The sequence below is a fragment of the Egretta garzetta genome, unplaced genomic scaffold, assembly GCF_000687185.1.
Source record: "Egretta garzetta isolate BGI_Z169 unplaced genomic scaffold, ASM68718v1 scaffold4, whole genome shotgun sequence".
Classification (NCBI taxonomy): domain Eukaryota; kingdom Metazoa; phylum Chordata; class Aves; order Pelecaniformes; family Ardeidae; genus Egretta; species Egretta garzetta.
The window spans coordinates 612,301-638,014 of NW_009259329.1; the positions used below are offsets into that span (position 1 = coordinate 612,301).

General features: G+C 53.1%; 1 protein-coding gene across 1 annotated transcript in view; it reads left to right on the forward strand.

Moving 5' to 3' along the window:
- LOC104124402 (fibrillin-2) overlaps positions 1–25,714 on the forward strand; it is a 121,153-nt gene that overhangs the window by 61,184 nt on the left and 34,255 nt on the right. The window contains 17 exon segments of the mRNA XM_035892341.1: positions 1,224–1,349; positions 8,714–8,866; positions 9,519–9,716; positions 10,395–10,538; positions 13,640–13,759; positions 16,027–16,152; positions 16,633–16,755; positions 17,970–18,245; positions 18,640–18,693; positions 21,173–21,298; positions 21,678–21,803; positions 22,669–22,788; positions 23,583–23,720; positions 23,799–23,849; positions 24,048–24,173; positions 24,781–25,008; positions 25,156–25,281. Coding sequence (XP_035748234.1) covers positions 1,224–1,349; positions 8,714–8,866; positions 9,519–9,716; positions 10,395–10,538; positions 13,640–13,759; positions 16,027–16,152; positions 16,633–16,755; positions 17,970–18,245; positions 18,640–18,693; positions 21,173–21,298; positions 21,678–21,803; positions 22,669–22,788; positions 23,583–23,720; positions 23,799–23,849; positions 24,048–24,173; positions 24,781–25,008; positions 25,156–25,281 — 2,361 coding nt within the window.

Below are 25,714 nucleotides of genomic sequence, written 5' to 3' on the forward strand. Positions count from 1 at the left end.
AAGAGGTCGAGGCCCCAGCCCTGGGGGGATTTAACAGCCGGGCAGAGGTGGTGCTGAGGGCCAGGGTTTGGGGGTGGGATGGCAGGGGTAGGGTGATGGTTGGGCTGGGGGAGCTTAAAGGGCTTTGCCAACCTAGACAACTCAATGATTCTATGACCTTGGCAATGGGGCTAGTCCTGATGTTCCACCTGTGGTGAGGGTCTGCCACAGCTCCATACTAGACAGAGCACATCGTAAGTTCAGATGGCAGAAGCTACACAACTGGGGCGATTATCTCTGAATTTTGTGTGCTTTTGCAACCTTTCTGCAATTATTACCATATGCCTGGGCACTGGGGCTGCCTGGTCCCTCTGACGTCTGCGTCCAGCTGCTGCACTTTGACAAAATCTTGTTGCAATGCTTTTATTTTCCACATCTCTCAAATGTGCTCTTAAATCCCCAGAGATACACCTCGTTGGGTGTTATATTCCCGCACCCGTGGCAGTGGGCTGCTGCATGTGGCAGGGTGGGCTAACAGGGTGGTGTTTCTTTGATTGCCGTGGGTAATTAGGTGTGATGTCTCCAAGGACTTGGTGTCTATCTCACTCATCTTCCCTGCGATGAGATAAATAGTTCAAACTATGGCATGCTCACGGCGATGTTATGCAAATCAGTTCACACTAAAACAGGACTGCTGATTGAGGAGCTGCACCCAGAGCGTCATCTGTCCAGACCCCCGTGCCTAACTGATAGTACAGAGGCCTTTTCACCTGGATTTAGATGCCTGAATGCACTTAAAAATTGAACCAAATCCCTCCTGTATGGAGAAATTTGGTGAATAATGAGCCCAGTGCTTTTTAAAAATATGCTGTTGTCTCTGATGGTGCATGTCTGCTTTGAGAGAGGCCTCTGAATCACACCAAGGGACCTGCGGTCCCGCCAGTCATGCACCTCCACAGCCATATTTCTGCCCTGAAGCTTCCTTTGTACTCCAGGGTGCTCAGCATTTGAGATCAGACCTGCACTGTCAGTAGAGACAAGCAGGGGACTCCATGAAGCTCTCTGTGCCACCCGTACTGTTTTCAGCACTAGGAGACCACTTACGGTCTCAAGCATCCCATGAAAACCCATCACACCAGCTCCTGCCCTCTGTGATCCCAGCTCTGGTCCTGGATCCACACTGCAGATAGGAAAGGAGATGATTTGCAGGGAAATACAATCACTGTTGGTTTCTTCTTTCCTAGATGTGGATGAGTGTGGCGCAATCTCCGGCGTGTGCGATGGCGGCGAGTGCACCAACACAGCAGGCAGCTACGTGTGCACATGTCCGCGTGGTTTCATGACCAGCCCTGATGGATCACGCTGCATTGGTAAGATGCTAAATAGATCTCCAAACCACAGATACAGGGAGAGATCACACTCTGAAACCCAGCCCCGGTGATTTGCAAATCGCTATCTGGCGATCACCAGATTTGCAAAGCAAAGGGCACGTCATTCCTGCAATAGCTGGAAAATGCTCTTTTCCATGTGCTGTCCTTGCATGTGCCATGCTGCTGTGGTCTGCCCTGGCCACAGGTTTTGGTGCTCTTGCAGACCAGGGCTTTCTCCATCTCCCTAACTTGGACTGCAGGTGCCTCAGTGGTTGAAGTGTTTGACAAGGGGTTGCTGAGGACACCAGGAGGAGGACTGGGGTGGAAGGTGTCTGGCTAGGACAGTGGTCTGTTTGAGGCAGGATCCTTGTGCTCCTGCTCACAGAACTGCACCAGCTAGCTGGAGAATCCCCGAACCTACCCCTTTTCTCCAGCATTAGATATCAGCCAGGGAGCGACACCGGTACTCCCCCTACAAGTGAGCTGCAGGCCCAGCGTGTGGCTGTGGAGTGTGTTTAAGTCCCAGGGAAGGCTCACAAGCCTTCCCGGAGCAAAGAGGGACCCGGTGAGGGGGAACGTCCCACAACATCCGCTTGCTTTGCAGAGGTGAAGGGGGGAAAGGTTTACTCCAAGTGTTTGCATAACCAATGGACTAGATGACCTCTAGGGGTCCCTTCCAACCCAAAACATTCTACGATTCAAATAAACGGTGACTTTTATCACCTCCTCCTTCCTGCTTAGACCACAGGTAATGGCTCATAAACCCTTACTGCCCCAAGCTAAGAATCAGTAGGGCTGTGGACTCAGTTGGCTTCATCTCACCGAACTCAACCTTTCGGGATTGAGTTGCTTTGCACTGAGCTGCTTGTTGGATCCCCAGAGGAGAGAAAGAGCTGCTTCCCCAGCACAGGCACTGCCGACACCTATTCCTGCGCCCGCACTGAACCGGCAGGTTTACAAGGCTGCCGTGTAAGCTCTTGCGCATCACCTCGGAGCCCACCTTCCTCCCACAGCATCCCGTTTCTGTCAACAAAACGACTCCCGGGCTCCTATGGAAATCACAGCCTTGCCAACCCCACCCCGCAGACAGCCTGAAGGGCTCGGTGGGGCTGGTGCGTGCCGCTCCACCGGCTCCGACCAATTTGTTCACCCCGTCTCAGTTTGGCTCGAGGCGTCTGGATCTCAAAGCTTCCCAGAACTGACGTGAGTCCAGGCGAGCTTTCCCCGGGCTGACGAGCTGTCCTGCCTCCAGACTACAGAGCCTGGAGTGAATCTTGCGTGTTTAACAGATCAAAATTCCATTCCAAGCCTTGTAAATATTTGATGGTCCATTTCTCTTTGTAACAGACAACAGTTCCTATGATAAATAGATTGGCTCTCCATTTGCTTGCTTTCAGCAAGGGCACTTACTTTACTCAAAATGAATCCCAGGGTTTGTCTCCCTGTTCAGAAAGTTCATTTGCCTTTAGAAAGGTGAGGATGCCAGGGTTTGCCGAGAGGAGCTGTTACAGAAGAGGCAAAGATCATTGTTAGTGCAACGGAAAATGTCAGGTGCAGCTTTCTGCTGGAAATTCTGGAAATAAATACAAAAAAAAAAAAAAAAAAAAATTTCCAAATTCTTTTATAGCCACAGAGCCTGGAGTAAAAAATTAATCATGTTCTAGTTCTGGAAAGAAAAATGTTGTAAAGTTTAACATACGAGTCACCTTGTTTGGGAATCTGATAGATTTTAATGAGAATGAAATTCTTTTCCTCCCCGTTTCCCAGCCCCTGCCATAAGCCCGCAGGGGTGTGACGGCTGCTGGGTGAGTCATATGGACATTTCCTCGCTTTCCTTGAAACCAAGTGCTTCAAGAAATGAAAACTAAATAAAATTAGAAAGCCCACATTTAAAAATAGTCCAAAGCTTAGTTAGCTGCAGTGGACTATGACTGCATCTGAACTCACTACATCATGCTCTAGCCATTTCCCTGAGCTAACATAGGCTCCCAGTGTGCTGTCACATTTTGGGACAGACAATATTTTTTCTGGCAAAACGCACAGTTACTATTGGGGTGGTGTTGCCCTGGGATCCATATTTTGCAAACTTTGCTTCTATCGTTTGAGGGGCTTGGAGGGGCTCGTTTTGAGCGTTTGTGGGCGTTTAAAACCCACGATTTACGTCCTATGAAATAAATCAAATACATAGTCTGTAAAGTTGAAAAATCATAAATAACGTGGCCACCCTTAAAGCACGAACAGCATCGGGAGAGAGCAGGAGAGATGGTCACGCTGCCCCCTCCCAGATGTTTAGACTGGAGGTGACCGCAGCGGCTCATATATCATGGGGCACCAGCACCGGCTGCGTGGTGGCTTTATGGTGGCAGCCTTGATATATTCCCATCCCTTTCCCCTCCCTTTTTAGTAAAGTAAACACCTTTTTTATTGCATTTGAATAATCTCCTGTAGTTTTTGCAGCTGAAACAGCAAGGCGCTGAGCTTGAGTTGATCCCAAATCTCCTTAGGTGCTTTCGCTGCCTTCCTCAGTAAAATGCAAGCAGCGGCGCAGCCGGAGAAAGTCCGTCATAGTTTGAAGTGAACATTTATTGAACGATTCAGCCACCTGTGCTTGACACAAAGAATCCAGTTCCACTCAGGTTCATAACAGCTTAATTCATTTACGCTTGTAAACTCAGGCTCGGTGTTTTGCAGGCGGCAGAAGGATCTGCTCCAGCAAGCTCTGAGGTTTGGGGTTTTTTTTTTCTTTTCGGTACAACGGGTTGCTTTTCAAGAGCAGCTTAAAAGAATCCTTTTCCAATGAGAAAAATGGTCTTTCAGATGCATTTCCAGCCATGCGCATGGTGTTCCCTTGTTCGCTGCAAGTCAGCATCCTGCACATTGCTTGCTTTGCCCTTTTTCCCTGATAGTGCAGAAAAGCTCCGAGGAATTTGGGTCTTATCTCCTCTTGAGCAACATCGGCAGATTTACTGCCAAAAGCTCCGGGTAGGGCCAGATCCTGCTTATCGTTGCAAAGTCCTAGGCTCAGAGAAGGTTGTGAGGGTGTTACTGAGGACTTCACCTGCCTGGAGAACCCTTTCTGTCTGCTTTGGTTGTTATCCAGGCAAGGAAACAGCAAGAGGAAAAAGGAAATGTGAGGAGATCTTTGTGAGGGCAAGGAAGGACGAAAGGGAAGCGGTGTGAGGGTCACAGGCTCAAAACGGATTGAGAAGGAGCTGGGGAGGGACCCTGAGCAGAGCTTGATTGAGGGAGCTGGCGGCATTACATCCGCAGGGACCGGAGGGTGTAGAAAAGTTCCCTGGGTGCTCCACAGTGTGAACCCATGCAGGAACCTGGACTGCAAACTGGGTCATTCAGCCCAGGTTTGTAAAGCATTTCCCCCTAGAGAGAATAATTTTTTATCAGATCATTTCAGGGATGCATTTATGCCTCAACCTCGTGACTGGTGAACTGGGAGGTGAAGTTGGAGAAGAGTGAACAGCCAGGGAGGGAGTGAATTTATTATAGTGCTTGCCAGCAGAGAAACTGTCCTGCCGTAACCCCCAGAGCTTCCCTGTGTGCCCTGCAGCCCTCCCGCGGGGAGACAGCAGAGGCGTTGGTGGCCAAGGTGTGCCATGGCTATTGCAGGTTGGGGGGAGCGGTGCGCAGAGGGATGCTTCGTGCCTTCGTTCTGGCACGCCTCTTCACCGAGACAGACCCCACCATCTCATCTTACCCAGACAAGAATGAAATCGGCCAGTTTTCCAGAAACAGAGAACATACGATGGTCCAGACTGACTGTCCTCGCCACAGTATGAGGCTCCTTTTCACACCCTTCTGCCTTGCAAACCAGGCACCGCTGGACATCTTGGGTGGGAGACCTTTGGCTACATGCCACTGCATTGCAGCTCTCTTCTGAGCTGCTTGCCCTCAGGTCCTTTGCAGTCAGAGCCAACTGCCTTTTGCAACCACTGGTTTGTTTGGGTTTGGTCACTTGAGCTTCTTGGTTTTCTCTTATGTGACAAGGCACAAAGTGAGAGAAATATTCGCCCTTTAAAGTTCTCTCCTGGTGAGCAGTACCAGGACTTTCTATTCCTTCATCTCTCCTTGCCCCTACCCCACCAGCAAAGAACCAAACCAGGTTTTCATCGGATGAAAACCGCAAAATCCCTTGCAGGTGCACAACAGATCTTAGAGACCTTGTGCAGACCACAAAGAGGATGTCCGCACCGTGCTGGAGAGGCGCTTGGGGGGTGCAGCTCCTGGTGTGGGGCTTCTCCTGGGCATCAGGACACGGGCACCAGGGTGTCACGGGCCAGCCGGATGGGTGCAGGCTCTGCCAGCCCCCAGCAGGGCCAGCTTGGAGTCGCTCCTGGCCTGATATGATAAACTGGCCAAACTCCATCTTCTGCTCTCCTGCTCCTGGCTGGACCTTGTAAAACATCCACAGCCTCTGTGAATCAGAGACCTCCGACAGACCCGTGACTCTATCCCCCACCTCTGTGTGCTGTCTGATCTCGTGGATTTGCACCTCCTTTCTCGCCTGCAGCGTTATCTGATTTACTGGGGTTATTGTGCAAACCTGTTCCCTTCACAGCTGCAGAGGGAAGCAGAACAAAGCCACGACGGCTTCGTGCTCCTACCTCCCGTGCGTGGGTGGTCCTGCGGGAGGTCACACGGGGACTGCAGGGACCCACTGTTCTTTCCATCCACCCTTCTCTCTGCCCAAGGCAGCTCCAGATGAGTTTTCAATTAGTTCTGACCTTCATTTCTGAGCGAGATTATTACAAACTGCAGCAAAGACAGCTGAATTTAATAAACATTTGTCCAGATGAATAAGGGCTGGACCCTTCCCTCCGTTACACAAACTGCTGTGACCTCCTTGCCTTGTCAGACTTGTCAGCACATGTCTGTCTGCGGGGAAGGGGGTTGTGTTCTCTAAATCGCTCCTTGCCCATGAACTGGCTGGCTGCCGTTGTGTATCACGGCTTTTGGGACAGCGAGCGTCCCACAGAGGAACAGAAGGAGCCGGGTGGGATCTGTCCTCTCTAATGCCCAACGGGTTTATTCCAAACTACCACCCTCAGATCTAGAAGTTCGTTTAAGCTCAGCCCTAAGCCCTCCCTCAGCTAAACTCCCATCAAGGGTTTGAGGTACAGCTTTTCGAAGTGGCCATGCTATCCTGCCCCAGCTTGGTCAGGGAGCAGCTTCTTTCTGGAGTAAGCGTGGGCTACGTGCTAGGTAACATCAGCCTGCCAACATGCTGTGGAAACACGGCCACCTTCCACGCTCCAGCAGCTGCTGAAACCTGCAGAGACGCGGAGATCGCTCTTGAGCTCTTGCCACTTGCCAGAGGTCGAGGGCTTGGGATGACCCAAACACTGCTATGGCCAGGACTTCCCTGCATTCGATCCTCTGGCTCAGATTTCCCTTCTCCTAGCTTGTCTGTCTTCCTGCAAGTCGCTTTGGAGGATAAAGTTTCCTAAAAGGGAATAGTTCACGTTGAACTCGGTGCTGCGGAATGGTGGAAAGGATGTCCCTGAGGAAAGACCTGCTGGTTTAGTCACCCTGGCTTTAAACGGGGTCACTGTCCGCTGCAAGTCACTGAGCTGTGATTAGAGAAGAAATGTAACCACAGCCCACAGATCAAACGGCTCCATGCAATTAATTTCAATTATATTTCAGGAAAGTGTCAGCCTGCCGGCTAATGTCAGTCTAGAGGCACAGATGACAAATCAGACTAGACTTTCCCCCTCATTAATTTACTTGAGAAACAAGGACGGGAGATGAATGAGTGGAAGATTCCAGGTTTTCCTGGAGGACTTGGTGCCAGATGGAGCCTGCTAGACATGCGAAAGACCCTCAGTCTCCTGGGCCTTGTCCAGAAGCCACACACACCAAACGCTGGTGCCAGGCTTGGTGTCTGTGGCTTTGGCCAGGCTCGTGGACTTTGACCACCATCCAGGGCTCGTTCTCCTTCCAGCTCAGCCCAGGCTGTGGGAACTAACCCATGACCTGAAACAGGCACCCACTGGGAATGGGAGCCATCAGGCTGGAGGGCTGTGGAATTGGGAATAGCTCCATTTGTTTACTGAGAGATGCTGGGACCACTGCGACCTGGCAGGGAATGCTTCCTCATGGGAAGCCTGGGACGTGGGACATTTGCCATTAGATCAGTTCTGGGAAGGAGAGGTAAGTCCTGGCCAAGCCTGAGATGTGCAGGACCACGCTGGACAGCGCTGGCTGTGGTAAGGTCCTTGCTTAGCACAGCATCGGGGATCACCGACTAATGCTGGAAGGGTTGTACCCGGATCCCCAGCCTGACCAAAGTGGTGCAGGAGCTGGCTGGCCACCTCTGACCCACCACGAGTGGGAACAAGGGAAAGGACTGTTGCAGCCAAGGCTTCAGCCTAGAGCCGGAATGACTGGGGCTCGCTGTCTGGGAACCCTCAAAATAGTAGCAGGCTGCACTGGAATAGTTTTTTTATCACAGGGAAGTGTTTTTAGTGGCAGAAGTTAGAGGAAAATATATCATGCTGGGTCCAACAGCCCAAGAGAGGAGAAGACACTGCCACTCCATGTGGCCAAGTTCAGGGCCTGTTGTACTGTTATACTGGCACTGATGGCCAACCCTTGGTCACAAATGTAGCATAAATAAGCAAGACAGATGTTAACATCAGAGGAGGAACCTGAAGAATGGAGATCTGAGCCCCAGGATGCAATTTTGTTGAATAATATTTAGTCCAGAGCAGTTTGTCTGTCCCTGCTGAGGGGATGGGTCAGGCTGTCCAGTAGTGGAAGTGTGGGCGTTTGCAGTGGTCTTACGCCAACCACCTTCCCTCAGCCTGTTCCCCCTCCCAGCTGGTGTGGGGTCAGTGGGGGAACCCGTCCCTGATGTCCCTCATCAGTGCAGAAACTCTAGTGAGAGGAGGGAGACACTGGTAAATAATCCCATTCCTTTGGAAAGGTGAGGAAACACGGGGATGAGGTGGGGGATCTCATCTGTGCTCTGCTCTGTCAATTCAGCCAGAGTCTGCTAGGTCAGCTTGTCCTTGCTGGGCAAGGAAGGCAGCTCCCAGTTGAGAATCCAATGGAGAGGGACAACCCGCCTACTGCCTGTTTCTGGCTCTCGGTCAGGCTGCTTATAGTATTTAGGAGCCTAAATGGGAATGTGAGATCTAATACTGGGGAATAAGGCCTGGCCCTACAGCCTTGATGTGCTCCAGATGGAGCTTCTGGAGAACGTCATGATCTGGGAGGATGAGGCAGAACAGGAGGTCAGATTGGAACATTGGAAAGCCGGAGGAGATGCCATTGGGAATGGGCAGTGACTGAGAGCATGGTGATGACACACTGAACGCATCTTCTTCTCCTCTCCCTCTCTGCAGACCAGCGGATTGGGACGTGTTTCTCTGCTCTGATCGGGGGCCGCTGTGCCGGGGACCTCCCTGGCCAGTACACCAAGATGCAGTGCTGCTGTGACTCGGGGCGTTGCTGGGCCATTGGTCAGACTCCAGAGATGTGCCCTGTCCGGGGGTCTGGTAAGTGCAAGACATAAGACCTCTACCCACTACTGGGCCAACTCATGGCTCCGATGGCCCAGGCTTGAGGTGGAGAATCATCAACGTAACACCCAGAGAGAGGTCACGTGGGGATGCTGGCTCCCCTGCCTGTGTCTCATCTGAAGTTGAGCCAGATGAGTTCAGCCAAGGCAAGAATTCATCTAGAATTTCCTCCTACCCCCTCAGCTCTCTTTGGTTTCCACCGTAACTGAACCTTGGGGCCAGATGAGGGTAAGCCCACGCAGCAGGAGGCTTCGAGGAGGCCCAGGGCTGTAGCTCTGTCTCTCTGCCTCTCTTCTTTCACCACCAGCTCTGAGCAGGGCAGAGCTTTACAGTGCCTGGCACCCTCCTGCATCCTCTCCTTTCCTGCATGAAGGGAGCCCCATGGTGCCGGCTGTCCCACTCACCCCAAGAAGATGTTGCCAAACACCCTGGCAAGCTGTGTCTCATCATCTGCTCCGAGTGGAGGGTGTTAAAGCCCCCCTCACCCATCTGCCCTGCTCCCATCAGCACCCACCCTCCTTGCTCCCTGCCAGTCCATCTCCATCCCTCCGTTCCCTGCACACTGGCAGAGGCGGGAGGGGGATTCAGGCACTCTTGGAAGAACGCTAAGGCAGCTGTTTTGTTTCAGATGAGTACCGCAGGCTTTGCATCGAAGGACTCCCAGTCGTGCCAGGGTTCCCTGGGAGCTTTCCAGGAATTCCTGGATTCGGGCCCAATGGTGTTGGGCCGGGACTCAACGGGCCTGGAGGCATCGGACCAAATGGGGCAAATGGACAAGGCGGGATCCCAGGTCTGCCTGGAATGGGCCCAGGAAGTTCAAGCATTGGTAATTAAAATGACTTTCTTACTGTGCTGACCCAATTTGGCTGGCTGTCTCAGAACGCAGGCGGCGTGTCTGCCTGTGCGCCGGCCCGCTGCTCCGAGCCGCGCACACACGAGCAAAGCACCCCTGCTCTTAGCCAGCTACGAGGTTTATTTTGACACGGGGGGAGTGATGGGATGTGACACTAATGCTGTGCAGGATGCTGAGCCCAGAAGCAGATCAAACAGTGTCTGCTGGCAGAGCAAAGGAGCCGAGGCTGGCTCCAGCGCAGAATATCTTTCTAATTACCAAATAGGAATGAAGCTTTCACGTCACCGCCTCACCCTCTGCCTCCCCCAAACAACATTCTTTTTCCCACCACCTTGGACACCTCTTTCATCTGCATCCCCCCATAGCTCCTTGCTAAGGGCTGAAGCCTGGGAAAATGCGCTGGATGTCAATAAATATCGAGTTCTACCTTGCTTCCGAGAGGCTGTGCCCCCCGTGTGCATGTCGGTGGGGTGGGGACATCTCAGCAGCCTGCAGGGATTTCTGAGTTTGTGGCTGCAGCCCCATGGTTGTTCAGGGCCCCGGGGGGACCATGGACCCATCAGTGTTTGGATTTACCAACCCTGCTTGACAGGGACAATCAAAGGCAGGGAGCTGGAATCCTCTACCTGATGCTGTCTCTGTGCTTTCCAGGAACCGCCACTTTGAACCAGACCATTGACATCTGCAAGCATTTCACCAACCTCTGTCTGAACGGACGCTGCATCCCCACCCCATCCAGCTACCGCTGCGAGTGCAACATGGGGTACAAGCAGGACGTGCGCGGGGAGTGCATTGGTGAGTAGGCTCTGCTTGACAGGCACACAGGTCATCTCCAACTGTGCCCCACGCCTGCTCCTAACAGCACCTCAAGCTGCTGCCCCGAAAGCCCCCATCCCACTCAGAGCTCCCCACAGCAGGCTGGAGGCAGAGGGCTTGGGTCAGGTAACGAAGCAGCATGATGGAAAGGACATGTCTGCCTTTGAGGAGCGTCCAGGGTGACAACTCTGGTAGCCACAACATTACTGTTGTGTCGTGGTTTAACCCGGCTGGCAGCTCAGCACCACGCAGCCGCTCGCTCACTCCCCCCTCCCTCAGTGGGATGGGGGAGAGAATCGGGAAGAAAATAAAAGGTTAGAGCCGAGGGCTGAGATAAAGACAGTTTAATAAGAGAAAATAATAATAATAGTAATAATGAGAATGATAACAGAATATACAGAATACACAAAATGAACAATGCACAACGCAATTGCTCACCACCCGCTGACCGATGCCCAGCCCGTCCCGAGCCGCGATCACTCCCCGAGCCGTGATCAGTCCCCGAGCAGCGATCACTCTCCCCACAACCGACCAACTGACCCCCCCAGCATGACGTTCTATGGGCTGGAACAGCTCTTTGGTCAGTTGGGGTCAGCTCTCCTGGCTGTGCCCCCTCCCAGCTTGTTATGCCCCTGGCCGAGCAGGAGAAGCTCAAGAAGTCCTGGAGTAGTCTGAGCACTGCTTGGCAACAACTAAAACCATCAGTGTGTTATCAACATTCTTCTGGTACTAAATCCAAACCACAGCACTATGCTAGCTTCTATGAAGAAAATTAACTCTATCCCAGCCAAAACCAGGACATGTTGGCTTAGCAGTAGCCAGTCCGTGCTGTGGGAAGCCCCATATAACCGGCCCCTGGGCAGGGCACTGCTGGTTATGGGGCTGCTGCCTGCTCTGCTTACCCTGCAGGCTTAGGCTGCAGCCCCAGCAGTCACCCTGGCTAGCTGGTGGCTGGGCGCGCCTACTCACAACCTTGAGGTCTCCAAGGAATTAGAATTAGAAAGGATGGCATCTTTCAAAAGAACTACCATTTTATAAGTGGGCTATTTTTTCCTGAAAACTATCAGGAAACTCTGTTGTGCTGAAAGAAAATGGTGTCCACCCACTGCCCCTGCAAAGCACAGCCTTCCTGTGCTGCCATCTCCACCCAAGCAGACCTCCCAAGGGTTGAAATAACTGTCCAGACCTTAGGTTGTATGGAGATCCAGCAGCTGGAGGTCACCCTAGCACCTGAAGGCAGTGGAGGATATTACAGCTGGAAGGATTCCCAGCTTGAAGAACTCTTCAAACAAGTAGCTGTGATAAGAGGAGCTCGACAGTCAGGGCAGTATCTGGGAATGTGAGAGATTGATACGTGGTGTTGTGTGCTGTCCCAGGCTGAGGGACAGTCCTACCTAAAGGCTGTGCAGGGTAAGGCTGAATTCAACCTTCAGCTGACTGACACAAGTAACTCGTAAGGTGAAGGACACTGGACCCTCATCTCTGCTTAGGGCAGAAGGAAGAACCTTCTTCTGAAGTGCCCCTACTTGAGAGCTGCAATGCTCTGGGTTTGGAGAACGAAGAGCATGTGAGTAATGGACAAGATCCAGGAAAATCCAACCTTGATCCAGCCTCCTACACGCATTAGAACCAGTGCCACCAGAAAAGCACGTAAAATATTAGAAATTGGGGGTGCCTTACTGAGCGGGTACTGAAGCACCCAATTACCACCCAGGCAATTTCTCTAGAGAAGTTTGCTGCCTACCAGGAGCTCACATTTGCGACATCACTGAGATGCTGCTGAGACTGGTGATCCCTCCAGATCATCACCCGCTCCTACTATTCCATGTAGGGTCTAATGATACTGCGACAAGGCAACTTAGAATCACTGAAAGAGACTCTATGTCACTGAAGGCAATGTTAAAGCAATCTGGAGCATGGGTGGTGTTCTCTATTGTCCCAGTCAGAGGAATGGGTTCAGGAAGGAGGAGAGGAATTGAACATGTGAATGCCTGGCTGCATGCCTGGTGCCCTACTCAAAGTTTTGGCTTCTATGATCATGGATCTACCTTTGAGAAGGTCTTTTGGGAGCTGGATGGGATTCACCTGTTCAAGTGGAGCAAGAGGGTCTTTGCCAACAAGTTGGCCAGACTTATAAGGAGAGCTTTAAACTAGATTTAGTGGAGGAAGGGGGATGGAGTTTTGAGCAACAGAGAAGAGTCAGGAGCTGCTGATGTATTAGGAACCAAGAGGGCAACACCTGTGAAATGCCTGAAAGGAATTAGGGTGTGTTCCTCTAAAAAGGTGAGAGGGTTGATAGCCTAGCTGAAGTGCCTCTATACCACCAATTCATGCAGTGTGGGTAACAAACGGGAGGAGCTGGAAGCCACTGTGCAGCTAGAAAGCTACGCTGAAATGTGGTGGGACTAATCACGCGACTGGAGCGCTGCGATTGATGGCGGTAAAGTTTTCAGAGGAGGAGGTACATCAAAGCACATGGAAGATGGAGGTGATTAGAGTCATTCAACACGGCTTTACCAAGGGCAAGTTGTGCCTGACTGATCTAGTGGCCTTTGATGATAGAGTGACCGCATCAGTGAAAAAGAGTTACAGATGTCACCTATGTAGGCATCTGTAAGGCCTTTGATATAGTTCCCCACAAGATTCTTACCTCTAAATTGGAGTGATATGGGCCTGGTGGATGGACTGTTGGATGGATAAGGAATTGGCTGGATGACTGTCCAAGGAGTTACAGTCAATGGCTCAATGTCCAAGTGCAAACCAGTGGTGTCCCTCAAGGTGAGTGGTGTCCCTCAAGGGTATGTACTGGGACAAATACTACTTAATATCTTCATCAATGACATAGACAGTGGGGTTGGGTGCACCCTCAGAAAGTTTGCAGATGATACCAAGCTGAGCAGTGCAGTTGACTGACTTGAGGGAAGAGATGCCACCCAGAGGGACCTTGCTGACCGTGTTGCCAGGATGCTGGACTTGAAAGGATGGGCTCAGCAGTGTGAGGGAGGCAGCCCTTGTTGCCTGTCTTGCTGTGCGTTCCTTGCGTAATGGTGACTCACAGGCTTAGGCTTTTCTTCTTGCAGATGTGGACGAGTGCTCCAGCAGCCCCTGCGTGCACGGCGACTGCGTGAACACACCTGGCTCCTACCACTGCAAGTGCCACGAGGGTTTCCAAAGCACCCCCACAAAGCAGGCTTGCATTGGTAAGGATTTTCTGTCTCCTTTTGGGAGGACATGACGTGCTGCAAGGGTGTCAACGGGGTTATCACAGACTTAGGTACCAAAGGAAAATGGTTGTGAAGTGGGAACAGAGTGAGGAGTCCCCAGCACCACCCAACCTCCCAGCTGGGTGTGTGATGGGATTTCAGAACGACTTTGTTGAGTTCCCAGAAGTCTCCTGAAATCTGTCTGGGAGAAGTTTCCTCTACCTTTATCTCCCTTAAAATTGGCCAGTGGCAACCGAGGAACTTTTCAAGAGTCCTTTTCAAGAGCAGAGCAGAGCTCTAGTTAAAGATGACAACATTTTGTTTTGAAAAAAGATAGGATTTTGAGGAATTTTTGTGTTAATGTAGGGCCTGTGATTCCGAGCAAAGTTGTTCTGTCGGTGTCTTGCAGCAAGACGGTGCTCTGGGTGAGGGACTGCTAAAAAATAACTGTGGGAAGGTAACGTCCCACGTGAACAAGAAGCAAAGGCAAATTTCCCGGTCAGTGCCTGACCTTTGCTTTTTTATTTTGCTGTGGAGTGGCTTCTGATGAAGGGGGTCCCAAAGGACCCCCCAGTTGCCTGACAATGTGAAAGGCTTTTCCCAATTTCCAAACAAAATTTTTTAAGCCGAATTCTTCTTGTGATTCTCTTTCTGGCCATGAAAATTAGTTCATCACTGTCTCCTCTACAATATTTTTTTTTTTTACATGTTGGGAAACTGCAACTTGTAACCCGCCTGTCATCTCCCTTCTAGACTAAACAAATGCAAGTCTCTCTATCTCCTCTCCTTGATAACGTTTCTAAGCTTCTCATTGTCCTTGTTTTTATCTTCTCAACTTCCTCCATTTTGTCTTTATCTTTTCTAACGTCTGGTGCCAAAATTGGATGTCATTCTTCAGCTGTGACCTCTCTAGCTCTCAGGACAAGAAGCTGTCCCATGTGGCTTACGCTCTCCTGTTGCTGTAGCCCCAAAGGAGGTTTCCTTCTGTGCAGGGCCACCCCATTTCATCTGTGCTTCAGACCCTTTTCTGCCAGGCTGCTCTCAAGCTAACTTCTCCACATTAGAAGTCTACAAAGTGTCTGGATTGTCCGTTGCCACTGGGGCCAGACTATTGGTTTTCTGTAATTTGCTCATAAAATAGCTCATCCCGTCTTCTCCTACTCTGAATAAAGGGTCAGTAACAACCCCCTTCCCGGGATAGTCCTCCTCCTTTCGTCTTTCATCTTTACCCAGAGGTATTCAGTGGCCCGTCTCCCAGAGCAAGTGGCCATCATGTTCTTGGTATGCAACACAGCACCTCCATTATAACCCAACATCTGTCCTGGAATTCGTCTTGCTGAGGCACTGGGACCCCATCTCTGTGACACTTAGTTGCAGGCCTGAGTCCACAGCTCTTGGTCTGAGGGCTTTTGTTGCCTGTTATGGACTTGAAGAGGCCTAGGATAGTTTGAGTTGCAAATGGGGCCCTGAGGTGGGAGGTTGACAAAGACATCATGGAGGGCCTGAGGTCCCAGAGCTGTAACCTCTCTACTCAGCCCTGGTCAGGCCTGGAATCCTGGGTGCAGTTCTGGTCCCTGCTGTACAAAAAAGATGTGGCCAGGCTGGAGGGGGTCCAGAGCAGGGCCACCAAGATGATCCAAGGCCTGGGAAGCCTCTCTCAGCCATATGAGGATGGGCTGGGAGAGATGGGTTTGTTCAGCCTTGAGCAAAGGAGGCTCTGAGGGGATCTCATCACCATGTCCCAGTACCTAACGGGTAGCTACAAGGAAGATGGAGACTCCCTTGTCACAAGGAGTCCCATGGAGAGGACAAGGGGGAATGGACAGAAGTTGCTCTTGGGGAGATTCCCATTGGACATGGCAGGGAATTTTTTCCCCATGAGAATAGTCACCCATTGGAATAATCTCCCCAGGGGAGGGGTTGACTCCTCCACGTTGGACACTTCTAAGCTGGACAGGGTGCTGGGACATCTTGTCTAGACTGTGCTCTTGCCTAGAAAGGTTGGACCAGATGATCCTTGAGGTCCCTTCCAACCTGGGATTCTATGATTGATTGAAACGTAGTGATGCTTCCAGAGCATGCAGAAAGCTTTCTCCGCACCTTTTCCGTCTCCTGCAGTTTGTACACAAGGGAAGAGTACGGTCCTGGAGTGGGGCACTCTGTGTGTCAGGGAGCACTTGCCTGGTTTTTTCACGGAGCAGATTAAGCTGGAGCCGCTTCTCGCTCCACCTGCTGCTACTTTCTTCTGTTTATTTCCCTGCCAGATATTGATGAGTGCATCATGAACGGAGTGATGTGTAGGAACGGCCGCTGTGTCAACACTGACGGTAGCTTCCAGTGTATCTGCAACGCTGGCTTTGAAATCACCCCCGATGGCAAGAACTGTGTTGGTGAGCTGTTTGCTGATGTGCTGTCATCCCTGGCCTTGGGGAGGTTGGCACTGAGCTGAGACTCTGTTCTCCTGGGGGGTTGGTGGTTACTTCAATCTGTGCTATATGCCCTTTATCTTGGGTAGACGTGGCCAGGGCAGAGCGCATTTTGACTTGAGGGGAGAGGATACACTTGCACTGAAAATAGGAAGGTGTTTTTAAAAAGGGTTCCTGGAGTGCTCCTGGAGGTTTTGCAGGACACTTCCCGTAACCTTGAGAGTTGTTGCCTCCAGCAGCCGGTCTGCAATTCCTGCGGCTGACCGGGAAGGCAGCAGGACAGCTCTGACCAGGAGCAGCAGCGGGAGCTCTGCCTTGAGGATTAGCACCCACCACTGGAAGAAGCAATTCGACCATGAGATGGGGGACAGAGAGGTTTTGAGCACAGGAGAGTGTTGAGGCAGCTCTCGGGCTCAGCTCATGTTTTCTCTTTGTCCTCCCCAGATCACGATGAATGCGCCACGACTAACATGTGCCTCAACGGGATGTGTATCAACGAGGACGGCAGCTTCAAATGTATCTGCAAGCCCGGTTTTGTGCTGGCTCCCAACGGGCGGTACTGTGTTGGTGCGTAGGTCCCCACGCTTGGTCTGTGCCCTCTTCTCAGCCTGCCGTCCACGTTCCTGGGGACTTGTGATGTGTCTGAGGCCAAGGGGAGCTGAGAAAAAACTCAGGCTGTTGCCAGGCATCTCCTGCTCTGCCACCAGAAACTACCCCCTCTCAGCAGCATGGGCACAAGGGAAAACATTTGTGCACCTCCGCTACTTCAGCGCAAGTTGGAGCTTAAATCCAATTTTCTGAAGGAGGTGAAGCCCTGTATGGCCCATGTGAGCTAGCAGCAGTCATCTGGAGCCCTCAGCACCAGAAGGACATGGACCTGTTGGAGCGGGGCCAGAGGAGGGCTACTAAAATGCTCCGAGGGCTGGAGCCCCTCTGCTCTGAGGCCAGGCTGGGAGAGTTGGGGGTGTTCAGCCTGGAGAAGAGGAGGCTGCGGGCAGAGCTGAGTGCGGCCGGTCAGGGCTTAAAGGGGGCCCAGAGGGAAGGGGGGGCCAAGCTTTTTAGTAGGGCCAGCTGGGACAGGACAAGGGGGGATGGCTTTAAACTAAACCAGGGTAGGTTTAGACTGGATCTAAGGAAGAAGTTCTTTCCAGTGAGGGTGGTGAAACCCTGGCAGGGGTTGCCCAGAGAGGGGGTGGAGGCCCCATCCCTGGGACCATTCCAGGCCAGGTTGGCCGGGGCTGTGAGCAACCTGCTGTGGTTCAAGGTGTCCCTGCTCCTGCAGGGGGGTTGGGCTGGGTGACCTCTGGGGGTCCCTTCCCACCCAAAACATTCTGTGATTCGATGATTCTATGATCTCCACAACTTCTCCAGCACATGCCACTACGCTTTGTGTGCCACCTCCCAAAGCCAGGAAGGTTAGGATGTGAAGGCGGAGTGGAGAGAGGAAGAGTAGGAGGGGGAGAACATAGCATTTCTTTGACACGCTGCTGTGACACAGGGTGAATTCTCTGGGTCACTGGCCCATTAACAGAGCAGAGACCAGACCCTGCTATGCTGAGAAGGCGCTGGGTCTCAGGAGCCTGAAGAAGCCCAGATCCCTGTTCCTTCCCTTGAACCCTCAGGGACAGCCAGCAGAGCATGCGGGCAATGCGATGCTCTAAACTGCACCTCTAGTTCCCTCTTAACCTCCCAAGTCCTCCTGCAAAAAGAGTCCAAAGCCCCTCTCTGTGTGTCCTGCTGCCCGTGGGTCGGTAACAGCCGGTTTGTGCTTCTTCTTTCAGACATCGATGAGTGCGAGACGCCGGGGATCTGTATGAATGGCTGGTGCATTAACACAGAGGGCTCCTTCCGCTGCGAGTGCCTCGGGGGCCTGGCTATCGGGGTGGACGGACGAGTCTGCGTGGACACCCACATGCGCAGCACCTGCTACGGAGGCATTAAAAAGGGCACGTGCGCTCGTCCCTTTCCGGGAGCGGTCACCAAGTCCGAGTGCTGCTGTGCTAACCCAGACCATGGCTTCGGAGAGCCCTGCCAACCCTGTCCGGCCAAAAACTCTGGTGAGCTCCTCTTCCATCATGAGTTTGCAAAAAGCCAGGAAGGTGCTGGGGGATGCTCTGGGTCCCTGACAGGTCCCTGAGGTGGCCTAGGCAGCGTGGCAGCAACATGGGAAGGCCATAGGCAGGGGGAGAGGGATGCCATGCAGCCAACCAAATTTAGGTTGGATCCACAAATCTGATGCCGATCTGATTGCAGGGATTCTCAGAGTGCTGGACTAGTAACTGCGAGCGTTGGCTCTAAAATACGTGTTGCATAAGCATGAACAGACACTGCTTGGAAGCCCGCAGATGGCATCCTAACAACCAAACCATAAGTCCCATGGTACCCAGCGTTAATGTTGCTGCGTGTGAACTGTCTAGAAAAGCTAACGGCCCTCTTGTGCTTTCTCCACAGCTGAATTCCAGGCCCTCTGCAGCAGCGGCATCGGAATAACAGCTGATGGCAGAGGTATGTGCATCCCATGTAGCGTAGCCGAGACAGGCACGGCTAATGTCACGCTCAGCTCTTTTTTGGCTGCTTTTAACGGCGTGCGCGTGCAGTTGTGTGGCTGTGGGAGTGCGTGCCATGAGGGACTTGGCACCGCGGAGGGTGTGCTGGAGTTAGCACCGTACGCCCGTGTGTGCGAGAGCTGGTTGTGAGTAAGCGCAGGGCAGCCTGGGTGGGCGTGAGTGCACGCAAGAACCTATCTCTGTGTTAGCGAGTGCCTGTGGGTGGGACGTGAGCTTGGGCAGAGGGGGAGAGGGGTGCTATGGGTCTCTTCTCCTCCCTAAAAGCACCACGAGTTAGCATTGAGCAAGCATCCCTGAGTGTGTTGAATCAAGTGGTTGATTCCTGGCACCCCGCGGGAACGGCATTTCTGGGGATGCACACGCAGAGTTTGGCGTCGCTCCCTGCTTTGATGGGAATGAAGAGCGTGACCAATTGCATCCTCTTGCTCGTTTCCCTCCTCTGCCCTCCAGCTCCTTGGTTGCAGGAAAAGAGGGTTCGCAGTCGTTCGTCCCCCCCCCAGGGGGAGGGAGGTGATAAGCGCGTGTTGGGATGCGTTGCCAAGGGGCTGCTTTGAATTAGACGCCTGTGCAAGAGGTCAGGCAGGCGGCTGCGCTGCCAGCCCTGGGCAACGCTTGGAATCAGCCGGAAGAGCACAGAGGAGCCAGATAGCTACGGCCTTTCAAAACTTTCCAAATGGGAATGAGCCAGAGGCAAAACCCTGGTGGCTTCTTGGGCTTCCTTCCAGGGCACCGTGTCTTGGCCGAAGTCAGTCTCAGGCTAACGATAAGATGCTTTCTAGCAAGAAGCTAACGTCAGACACGCTCTGGTCAGCCCATCGCTGCCCGCCGCCAGGACTCTATGCACTCCACGCTCTCCAGGGTTCATTTCCCTGGGGATGTAACTGAACTCCAACTGCATGGAGACAAAGGCCAGTGGTGTCTGGGAAGCCCTGGCCTGGCTGCTTGCCATCTGGCACCATGGCACTGCGAGGACGCTGCTGTGCAAACACAAACCTGCCCTCTTCGGTGGGGAGCTTGGTTCTGGCCAGGGTAAAAACTCTTTGCCTGGGCGCCAGAGCTTTCCTGCAAAAAGGCGGTGAGATGATGCCGATGCAGAGGAAGAGGTGCTGGCTGCCGCCCTTCTGGGTTCCTGTCCACATGCACCGGGCACTTGGTGCTGCTGGCGGGGGGGCAGGGGGGGGGTGGGTGACAGCAGCGATGCCCATGGCTCTCCCCGCCGGGTGCCCTGCAGACCTGAGCCTGAGCACCACGCGCACGGGCAGAGGGGGCTGTGAGACCGAGCACCCCTCGCCGCAGAACCGTCCAGAAATCTCCCTGCTTGAGGCAGATTTGTCCGAGGCACTTTGCAAATCTTTGAAGCTGAGGTTTTGACATCCTGCAGGTGTTGGCCCCTGTCCCAGGCCCTACCCTCCCCCAAAGGAAATTTACTTTGGCCTGATCAGGACTTCTTCCAGCCTGGCATCTGTGTGGCCAAGGAGTCTGTGCAAGCTCTGGGGATCATGGCTGGGCTAGGAGATGCAGGGACTTTGCCATTGGAAGGGCTCTGCTGTGACCATCCAGCCATGGACATGACCCTCTGCCAGCCCACACCATGCTCTCCAGCGTGTCTGAGTGCTCCTTGCCCTGTTCTGCCCCAGCAATGCTCCCCTGGGGTAGGGCTGTGCAGGCACAGGCAGGTTGTCCATCATGCTCTGTCCTTAGAATCACAGAATCGTTTAGGTTGGCAAAGCCCTTTAAGCTCCCCCAGCCCAACCATTCCCCTACCCCTGCCATCCCACCCCCAAACCCTGGCCCTCAGCACCGCCTCTGCCCGGCTGTTAAATCCCCCCAGGGGTGGGGACTCGACCCCTTCCCTGGGCAGCCCCTTCCAGTGCCTGACAGCCCTTTGGGGAAGGAATTGTTCCCAATGTCCAACCTAACCCTGCCCTGGCACAACTTGAGGCCCCAGTTGGCCTGAGCATTGTGCTCACAGCACCTTACAAGCAGCTTCTTCCTCCCACCTTTTGCAGCAGGAGGGTTAATTAAATGATCTGACCCCAGTACCTGGGATAGAGATCCTGTAAGGAGACTCAGGAACGTAACAGAAGGACCTGAGAGCCCTTGCTATGGAACTGAGTCGGGGCTGCTCTCAACCCCTTATCCAGTCCTCTCTTCCTGAGCTCAGGGCCCTATGCTAGATCAGCTGTGCATCCCTAGGACAAAAGGTGCCCAGCTCCACAGCACCAAGAGGAGAGGAGCAAAGCTCCCCAGGGCCTACTGGATCAAACTGGGAGGGTAGGCAGGACGGGAAGGAGGGATTTCTGCAGAGCGTTTTGCCCCAGCTGGCCCCAAGTAGCAATGACGAATTAAGGGGTGGAAGCTTTCTGTATTTGCGTTTGCCATGGTCCAGCTAATCTGACTTCTTTCTCTCTGTGCAGACATCAATGAATGTGCCCTCAACCCAGACATCTGCCCCAACGGCATGTGCGAGAACCTGCGTGGAAGCTACCGCTGTATCTGCAACCTGGGCTACGAGTCGGATCCCACGGGCAAGAACTGCGTGGGTGAGTTCAGGGCAGCACGAGCTCGGTGTGGCACAGGGAACCTGGAGCTTGGTGCTGATGGGGAGAGGGTGGGAGGCACCCAGTGCTTGAGGCTGGAAGCCAGATGGGGGCCTCGAGCTGTGCAGGAGCCTGAGGTGATGGAGCGGCTGATGGCCTTGAGCACCATCCCCATTCAGGGTTGCCTTGACCACGTGGAAGAGCCCAAGGTGCTATGTGAGAAACTACACAGACGTGATTTAATGTGCTGTCCACATTGAATTGCTTTGAGGGTGGTGCTGCGTTTCTGTGCCTCCCAGGCCGCCAGAGCTCTGTAGGGCTGGCAGCGTAGAAGAGCAGATGCTGGTGGTGTAGCTCAGAAATGCCATCTCTCTGCCCGCAGATGTTGATGAATGCACCGTCAATCGTTTGCTGTGTGACAACGGACTGTGCCGCAACACACCCGGCAGCTACACCTGCACCTGCCCCAAGGGCTTTGTCTTCAGGACGGAGACGGATACCTGTGAAGGTAGCACGACTCTGAAGGCAACAGAGAACGTCTTCACAAGACGTAAAAAGCTACGGCCTGAGCGCCTGCCTGAAAGGCAGCTCAAGGTCTAACGTGTCTTCGGTTCCCTTTTGACCGCAGTGGTTTGAACTGGAGCAGGTCCAGGCTTTGGGTTTGTGGGTTTGTTTTTTTTTTCCTAGGGGGAAATTTCACACTTCATTCAAAATAGTGGACATCCAAACCCAGAACATCTGGGCTTTTCGGTGACCAAAAACCAGAACAATTTCCTCTAGGCCCCCAAAATTTTAGCTAAAACCTGACCAAAATTGCAAGTTCTGGGGATTTGATTGGAAGCTTACAGTTTGGAGTGGAGGAAATTGTTTCCTGACCACAAAGTCCTCAAACGTTTGAGAACTGGCACTTTGCACATAAATGTCTGTTTAGAGAAATAAAAAAAAAAAAAAATATTTTCTGTAAAGAAGGCGAAAAATGGCAAATGCTGTGTAGCTTCCCATCTGGTTCAGACAGGTACGTGAAGGCCATATTGAGCACTGTGGTGGCTCCCACCTTAGCCAGGAGCAGCCCTGAGCGAGCGAGTCCATCGTTCCCCGGTAGTGGCACCAACCACCCTTGGTCCATCCATCCTCTCCCCCCTGACGAAGCTCACTCACTAATTTCATGGTGTCTGCTGTCAGTGCCCACCCCCCTTGAGATGCTGCACGCTTGAGTTGTACGTGCGGGGCTCCTGTGGCCTGGGCTGGTGATCCTCTGAACAGCTGAAAAACTCCTTTCTTCATGTTCTTTGCTTCTCATCTCCCCCGGTCTCTGGCTCAGAAGGCTGGGTCCCCTGGCGCTCACTGCAGTGACAGTCCCTTTCTTCCCGCAGATATCAACGAGTGCACCTCTAACCCTTGCGTGAACGGCGTCTGCAGGAACAACGCTGGCTCCTTCGCTTGCGAGTGCTCCCCAGGCAGCAAGCTGGACCCCAGTGGCACCATCTGCGTGGGTAAGGATGTGGCCTTCTAGAGGCAGCTCTGATACCAGCAGTGCCCACCAAGCACCCCTTGTTGTTCACCTGAAGCAAGTCCCACGCTCCTGCCTTAGGGCTGGGGACACTTTGAGGCCTCTCTTTCTCACCTAGTGTTTCCTTGGTTGTTGTTACCAATTAAAGTCTCTTTTATACATCCAGGGAGCCTGAAAAGCTGCAACCTCAGGCAGGGCTCTGAGCAGCGCACGGCAGACACAGAAGTCCCCAGCTGTGCTGCCGCAAGGCAAAGCACAGACATGGGGTCCCAGGGGAACCTGCAGGGCATCCGGGTGGTGGGTTCTCATTCCCCAGATGGGTTTGTAGTGTGCTGAGACGAAGGCACATCAAGATGAAGTAGAACCCCTTCTCATCAAGATGATAAGAAGGTTCCCACTTCCCACTCTGAGGTGGTCAGAGCCTTGCAAGGCATCACCTGGGCAGCTGGAGAGGAAGGACTGATCCTGCCCAGAAGAGGAGCAGGTTGGGACCAGGGAAAGGGGAGGACACAGACCTGATGCAATAGCAGTTGGATCAGAGAGCTCAGAAATGCTGCTCCACAGCACAGCAGTGGGACGGGGCTCTGCCGCCCAGCGCCGTTTGTGTCCGTGCTGCAAAGTGCTTGGACCCACACCCTAAAAAGACAACACAACCCCCGAGAGCAATGGTCACGCTGCAGCTCAGGGATAGTTTCTCCTACCTGCCTGGTTGCCCTGAAGCTGGGAACCTCCGCCCAGGAGCAGCTCTTTGCTCACTCCTTGTCTTTGCCCCTACAGACAGCATGAAAGGGACGTGCTGGCTGAACATCCAGGATGGGCGCTGCGAGGTGAACATCAACGGGGCCACGCTGAAATCGGAGTGCTGTGCTACGCTGGGGGCAGCGTGGGGCAGCCCCTGCGAGCGCTGCGAGATCGGTAAGGCTCCGCTTGGCGCAGAGATCGGGAAGGCAGGGCGCAGCCCATTTCTTTGCTGACGTTCCTGTTTTCTTGCAGATACTGCCTGTCCCCGGGGATATGCTAGGATGAAGGGGGTCACTTGTGAAGGTAAAGTGCTGCAGGATGCAGAAGACTCTTTTTTTTTTTTTTTTTTTTTAATTGGGAACATGGTCATTGTTGATTTGCTGCTATCTTGCACCTCTGAGTCTGGCCCTTTGTTGGACTCTCGCCAGTACGTCCCTCAAGGCCATACTGGGCTTGGCCGTGTGCCACTCTCACGCCTGTCTCTTGCTTTTGCGCCAACAGATGTGAACGAGTGCGAGGTCTTCCCTGGTGTCTGCCCAAACGGACGCTGTGTGAACACGGCTGGCTCCTTCCGCTGCGAGTGTCCAGAAGGACTGACCCTTGATGGCACTGCTAGGACATGTGTGGGTAAGGACGCCCCACCTCACCCAGACCCTGGCCTCTCTTCAGCCCTCTCTACAGAGGTCTAACCACCCCCTACCCACCGTGTGCAGCAGCCTTGGGTATTGAGCGATGGCACGTCATACCCGGTAAGGGTTGCCAAAGCCAGCAGCCTAACCATGGCAAGGCTGCCACAACTTCATGACCCCAGGTCCAGCCAGTAATGCAATCTTTTTCCTTGGGTGGACTTCAGGGGTAGCCAAATTAGTAACCTAACTGGTTAATGACATGGCCCAGTAGCTCTAAAACAATTCCTGGCTGCTTTCTGGGCACACAGTGACAAACCTTTGCCCTTCATAGGGGCCATCTGCACTACTAATTACACTGTGGAGGGTCCATTCTCTGGCCCTGTTGCCAAGAGTCACAAGCTGGCCATGTCCCTACTGTTTCCTCTTTCACAGCATCCCCAACAAGGTGGCCTCATCCAAATGGCCCATACCTCGGCATTGTTTGGAGGATGCCCCAGCCAAAGCTGTTCCAGGAACCTTGCTAACTATGTCACAGAAAAGGGTATCTCTGGTTTTACCAGAGGTTAGGTGCTGCGGGCAAGGGCTCAGCTCTGCTCTCTCACCAGACGTGCGTGTGGAACAGTGCTACATGAAGTGGGATGAAGATGAGTGCACGGAGCCTTTGCCAGGAAAGTACCGGATCGACATGTGCTGCTGTTCTGTGGGCTCAGCCTGGGGCATCGACTGTGAAGAATGTCCCAAGATCGGCTCCAGCGAGTACAAAGCCATCTGCCCAAGGGGACCTGGTTTTGCCAACCGAGGAGACGTGCTTTCAGGAAGGCCCTTCTACAAAGGTGAGAAGAAAGAGGGGAGCTGCTGGCAGCGGGCTGTGCCCAGCCCGTCTCAGCTACAGCCCAAGGAACCCGGTGCCTGCCCTGGGACCCTAGGTTCATTGCAGACATCCTCTCCCTGAAACACTGCTGTCCTGCCTTCACCCACAGATGTGAATGAATGTAAGGTCTTCTCTGGCCTGTGCACCCATGGGACCTGTCGAAACACCATTGGCAGCTTCAGGTGTCTCTGTGGCAATGGCTTTGCTTTGGATGCTGAGGAAAGGAACTGCACAGGTAAGAGTAGAATCATAGAATTGTTTAGGTTGGAAAAGACCTTTAAGATCATCAAGTCCAACCTAACCGTGCCATCCCACCGCTAAACCATGTCCTTAAACACCTCATCTGCCTGGCTTTTAAATCCCTCCAGGGATGGGGACTCAACCCCTTCCCTGGGCAGCCCCTTCCAGTGCCTCACAGCCCATTCAGGGAAGAAATTTCTCCTATGTCCAACCTAAACCTGCCCTGGTGCAACCTGAGGCCAGGAATAGCCCCCCACTGGACCACTCTTGCCCATCTTGCTGCCTTGCCTGTCTTGTGGGATGCTTAGCATGACAGTGGTACCCAGAGGAGTCACAGCAGTTACCTTAGCGACATGCCAAGAAGCCAAGGGCAGGACCATGAGCAGAAGGCTCCTCCTACCCATGGGATGAAGAATGAGTCCAGAGAG